At 35.5% G+C, this 6,000-nt stretch overlaps 1 protein-coding gene across 1 annotated transcript; it reads left to right on the top strand.

Annotated features, from left to right (window-relative positions):
• Positions 1 to 398: 398 nt before the first annotated feature.
• LOC137830029 (formin-like protein 11) lies at positions 399 to 4,319 on the top strand. Its single transcript, XM_068637112.1, has 4 exons — positions 399 to 2,429; positions 2,522 to 2,712; positions 2,963 to 3,198; positions 3,469 to 4,319. Exons 1-4 carry the CDS (start codon positions 856 to 858, stop codon positions 4,204 to 4,206), a joined length of 2,739 nt encoding a protein of 912 aa, XP_068493213.1. The 5' UTR covers positions 399 to 855; the 3' UTR covers positions 4,207 to 4,319.
• Positions 4,320 to 6,000: the final 1,681 nt, after the last annotated feature.

The following is a 6,000-nucleotide window of genomic DNA, read 5'->3' as shown; positions in this document are numbered from 1 at the left end:
AATCACCACACTGCTTTTAGCCCTTCATACATGTCTCCACGTGATAAGATGAGGTGAATGTTTAATTAGCATATTTAATTAGGTGAATGGAGTGTTTATATTTATTATATACTGTACTGCTAATAAGCTTCACATAAAATTTCAGTCACAATAAGTCCATATGTCATTAAATTTGTAGACTTAAATTATGGAGTGAAATTTGATTTGTCCCCACCTTACGAACCCTGTTCTTTATTTATAATAATAGTATATAGTAATGGGGTTGGAGAAATCTTGTAGAATCACCCCATAGCGTTAGGCAAGGCCAACAGAACAGGACCTACCATCTACTTTTACATGGTGTTGATTAGGTGACTTTTAGGTACTAAAAAGTTTTATCCAAACTTCAAATTCTCCTCAACTTAACACTAAAAAGGAGTGGATATTTGGATGTTTTAATCAGCATGAGTGGGAGAAAAGACCAATAACTTTTCTTTTCTGACAAAACAGCTTAAAAAGGCATACAAGACAAAAGAATTAAGTCAAAGTGGAAGGAGGGAAAGAGTTTGGGTGTGTTATGTATGCAATGCATTAACAGTTTTGTTTGTAGGGTAGAATTGATTATGATGAGAAGAGATAAGAGTGTAGGAACAGGGAAGTAAAGAAGGACCAGTACAACCACAACTGCCAGGTTCAGGGGTTCCTTGGAGTAGCATTAAAGACACTGTTCCAGATCTTCACTCACCCATCACCACCACCACCACCCAAATCCACAATTCTTCACAAACTGATGCAATCAAATGGAAGCAAACACCTTTTATAAGAGGAAACATGCATTCATGTCTTGATGACTTTTAGGTGGGAGAAGGAAAAGAAATGGGTTGTGCTTCTGAGCATTTTTCTATGATCTTCATCATCACCCTCTTTGTGATCCTATCATTACAAAGCACCCACGTTTTGACCGTGACGGGTTCTCTGTTCAATGCAGTGGGAAGCTTCCAAGTTCATGGCCTACCAGAGATGTATTTCATTGAAGAGAATGATGAAAAGCAGATTAAGAAAATCTCAGGACTTGATGAGAATGAAGAGAAGCAAGCTTTGATAGTGGACAAGTTTAGATCCTTGCTTGGCCTAAAGAGTTTCCACACCAAAGTACCATCCAATGGTGATTTGGAGTTTCTCTCTCCCTCACCTTCTCCATCACCCCTCATTGAAGAAGCTCCGGCTTCTGCTCCTTCTCCTTCTCCACTTGCACACCTGCACTCTCATTCCCATCATCCACGGCATCGTAAGAATCCACCGCTCCACCAAACTCATCATGAAGATAGAGGCAGGGCCAAAAGAATACTAATAGCTGTTCTTGTGTCTGCTGGGGTTGCTACATTGATTGGTGCTTGTGGATTATTCTTGGTGTGGAGGAAATTCTCAAGTCACGCAAAGAAACCCAAAAGGACAACGCCACTATATAGCAAGAGCAAGGGAAGTGAAGGTACTTGTCAAAGTTCATCAAGCAAGGTGAGTTTAAACTCTGGACTAGATCTGTTTTATCTTAATGCTTTAGGCGAGGACATTGAGCAACACGGCTGCACCTTGAAAAAGACTTGCAAGGATGGTCTAGAGTATGATAATGTTAGCGGTTCTTCCACCAAGGAAGTTGCATTTGTTCATGAAGATGCAGAATCAGTAAAAGGTGAAGCTGAATCTGATGACGGCAACTCTTCTGGGGATAAGATTATCCCTGAAGATTGCCATTCTTCAGATGATGAAAGTTTTCACTCCTTTGTTGATTCGCACTCAAATAATAGACTTTCCAATGCTTCAGCTTCTAATCTTAGTGACACAAACTCTCTGTCCCGTCAAAATTCTAGTTCATTACCAAACCAATTTCTTAGTTCTCCACACAACTCAATCCCAAGTAGACAATCTCACCAACCATCAAGTAGTACAAAACATGAGGAGCAAGGGATTGAGACCACTCACCACTGTTCAAAAACATTTACTTCCCCACCACCTCCTCCTCCACCACCACCACCACCTCCTCCACCATTGCAAATGCCATTGTTTTCTTTGCATTCTCTCACTTCTTCCTCCAGAGTCTCCTCTCACTCTCCACTTTCTTCGACATCTAATAATTTATCATCTCCGATAAATTCAGACATTTTCTCAGGTTCAAATCAAAGTCCAGAAAAAGAGTTGCCTTCCACACCTGAACCTTACCCTACACATTCTCCACCCAACATCCCACCACCACCATGCCCACCTCCACTTTTTAAAGGCAATGGTTACAATGCCAAAACTCCGCCTCCTCCACCATCTCAACTCCCTCTATTTACCCCACTTGGTAAAGATGGTGCACCATTGCCAAAACTGAAACCACTTCATTGGGACAAAGTAAGAGCCGCACCAAATCGCACAATGGTTTGGGATAAACTACGATCAAGCTCATTCGAGTAAGTTCAAGTTAATTAGTAATAGCCCAGCATCAATATTTTTTTTTTGTCATTTGTTTTTACAGTTTAAGCACATTATGAATTTGATTCAGGTTGGATGAGGAAATGATCGAGTCTCTTTTTGGTTACAACTTGCAAAATTCAATTAAGAACGACGAAACAAAAAGTAAAACCCCATCTCCAGGCAAGCACGTACTTGAGCCAAAACGCCTGCAGAACATAACTATACTCTCTAAAGCTCTGAATGCGACAGCTGAGCATGTCTGCGATGCCTTAATGCAAGGTAAACTATATCTCAATTATGAAAATATGCATAAATATAATAATAATACAAAAACGAATTATAGTATCTCTTACTCAAGTGCCAATGTTAATTAATAATAATCGATTTTGTTCTGAGCACTAAGTAAAATCCCACACCGACTTTTATTTACATAACATCAGAGTATTCATGTGCATTTATTCCATATGCTGGAGAAAATTGATGGTCATATTAATGTTGTCGAAGATGTTATTGTTATCTTGAAAATCAGGGAAGGGGTTGTCGTTACCCCAACTAGAGGCACTAGTGAAGATGGTACCCACCAAGGAAGAAGAATCCAAGCTCTTCAATTATAAAGGTGACATCAATGAATTGGGGTCCGCCGAAAGGTTCGTGAGAGCAATGCTTGACGTGCCATATGCCTTTCAAAGAGTAGAAGGCATGCTTTTCAGAGAGACGTTTGATGATGAAGTAGTTCATCTCAGGAACTCATTTTCAATGCTTGAGGTACCCCTCAAAGACAAAACTTAGAAATCGATCTTTACATGTTTTTCGTACTATTTTTGGATCAAGATTTCAATTTTATATAGGTACACCTAATAAAGGTTGCATTAAATGTTAACATAAATGATAACATAAAACTCTAATTTTTATCTGACAACATTGTTTCTAGGCTTTTGTTTGGACACCAAACTGAAGTTTCTTCATCCCACTGAAAGCAAGCGAAAGCTTTATGAATTCTCTCACATTGTTTTTTTTTTTTTGCCATTTGTATAGGAAGCATGCAAGGAACTTCGATCAAGCAGGTTATTCTTGAAGTTACTAGAGGCAGTGCTCAAAACAGGAAACCGTATGAACGTTGGAACAATCAGAGGAGGTGCTAGAGCATTTAAACTAGATGCCCTTCTCAAGCTTGCAGATGTTAAGGGAACTGATGGGAAGACCACGTTGCTCCATTTTGTTGTTCAGGAGATTGTTCGTTCGGAAGGAATGAGAGTTTCAGATAGCATTATGGGAAAAATCAGCCAGAGAAATAAGAACAGAACGGAGGAAGAAAAGGAAGAAGATTACAAAAGGATGGGACTAGAACTTGTTTCTGGTCTCAGCACTGAGTTATACAACGTGAAGAAAACAGCTACTATAGACTTGGATGTTCTTGCAAGCTCTGTGTCGAACCTATCAGAAGGAATGAAAATGCTGCAACATCTAGTGGAAAAGGAACTGCACAAAGATGAGAGAAGCATGAACTTTGTGCAGTGTATGAAGTCATTCCTGAACTATGCTGATGCAAACTTGAAAGAGTTACGAGGAGATGAAAATAAAGTATTGGTACGTGTGAAAGAAATCACGGAATATTTTCATGGGGATGTGAGCAAAGAAGATGCAAATCTTTTAAGGATATTTGTGATTGTGAGAGATTTTCTGGGGATGTTAGATAATGTGTGTAAAGAACTTAGGAAGTCTAAAGCACGTAGTCCAAGTCCTCTTGCTATGCTCCCTTTAGATAGATCATAGATTAGAATTAAACACTGTCTCCTGTGTTCATAGGAATTGAAATTTTTAAACAAACTGAGTGTAACTTTATTTTTGTTTTTATGCAGTTTTGGAGTATTTGGATTTTGTATTCACTGACTTTCCTAATCATAATCATATCAAACTTCGATTGATTAAAACTTTTTCTCTGTTCTTAGGAAATGATTACCTGGGGAAACAGATAATTAAATTTATAATAAAGTGTTGTTCCAACTTGTTTTATTTTCTACAGTATGAATAAGAACTGTACCCTCTACATTCGTTGTATCAGTTAAGTCCAACATTAGTTTTCTTTACTTAATTATGCAAAGGACGATGACTTAATTTTGTTTGAATATTCTTTTATATGCATTTATTTGAATCAATTATGTAATAGTAGAACAAACAGTAACATGTTTAAAGGTATATATTGTAGAGACTTTTTAGCCTCAACCAAACTTCTTTGTAAATTATGGTCTATAGTTGGTAGGCATGACAAAGATCTTGAACCTTCTGGTGTCTGTTCCGATCTCAATGTACTTTGATCGATTTCAGACATGAATATTTATTCAATTTTTCAAAACAAAAATATAGATGAGTATATAATCATTCCTCCTATATATACCCTTTCTAAATCCATTGCATTTCCTTTTCAAAAAATTCTTCTTCCGAAGTTTATACATTAAAGAATTCATTATGTTTTTAGGTTTATTTTTAAATATATAAATACTATCAACTATTTAATTTATTACTTAAAATAGAATGCATACACCCCAAAATACAGAATAAATCTGCAATATTGCAAATAGATGGGTTTACAAACTAAACTATATGTTAAATAAATTCTTTTAAAACTTAATATACCATAAAACTAGAGCATATACACGGTTTTATATATATATATATAACACAAGCATTAGAATTGCACAAACATATAACATTAATGAGAAGAATAAGTTGCATATAAATTTGTAAACATAAATCAAACAGTATTATAAGTAATTTTAGTTACTTTTATCTTAACTTGTAAGTTGATGACTTGAGGAATATACATATAAAACTAATCTATCTGAGACCAACATCATACTCAACTTTAACATCATTATATAGGTATTAGTGAAAGTTAGATATCTCGTTTCCTTGATGACGTTGATACCCAATACACTCTGCAACTTATTTTGACCTTGGAAACTTACTTTAAATTTCACTAAAAAAAAATTCTCCATGCTCAAATAACAAAATAATAATGTATTATCTACAAGCAATTTTTTTATAAGTATATACATATGAGTATGTGATCGCAATAACTACATATGAAACTAAATATTCAGCTATACACACACACACATATATATATATATATATATATATATATTATATCCATATAAATTAAGTGAATATATCACTTAAACGAATTAAGGTTATTTTAGTAATATTTTGTAAGAAAAAAAAAGTTGATTTTTGTCTCTTTCTCACTTTAACATTTATCGTTTTAATGAAAAAAAATTACATTAATATCTTGAATTCTTTTTTGGTTGTGTGAAGTTATCTCATTTGAGTGAGAAATGTAGAAACATGACACAAGAAAAAATTGACAATAACTAAAGATTAACGATTCCAAACTTTTAACAAATCTCATAAAGTGGTGTTTTATACCTAGAAGGTGACAAAACGAGTAGATCTGGTCTGAGAGCCTATCATCATTTTGATGGAATGAGTTAGCTATTTGAACTACCAATCTGTATTGGTATGTCCCGTCTAACCCACCAACTCGACAAACCATAAGTAGAGCGGACT

Source organism: Phaseolus vulgaris, chromosome 7, assembly GCF_000499845.2.
Source record: "Phaseolus vulgaris cultivar G19833 chromosome 7, P. vulgaris v2.0, whole genome shotgun sequence".
Classification (NCBI taxonomy): domain Eukaryota; kingdom Viridiplantae; phylum Streptophyta; class Magnoliopsida; order Fabales; family Fabaceae; genus Phaseolus; species Phaseolus vulgaris.
The sequence above is the reverse complement of the archived record's forward strand: the minus strand, read 5'-3'. Positions and strand labels throughout refer to the sequence as shown.

Excerpts from the sequence above, each read along its gene's own strand:
- LOC137830029 (XM_068637112.1), top strand. The coding sequence starts at position 856 with ATGGGTTGTGCTTCTGAGCATTTTTCTATGATCTTCATCATCACCCTC. Across the intron at positions 2,430-2,521 it reads CTACGATCAAGCTCATTCGA|GTTGGATGAGGAAATGATCG; the intron begins GTAAGTTCAAGT and ends AATTTGATTCAG. Across the intron at positions 3,199-3,468 it reads ACTCATTTTCAATGCTTGAG|GAAGCATGCAAGGAACTTCG; the intron begins GTACCCCTCAAA and ends CCATTTGTATAG.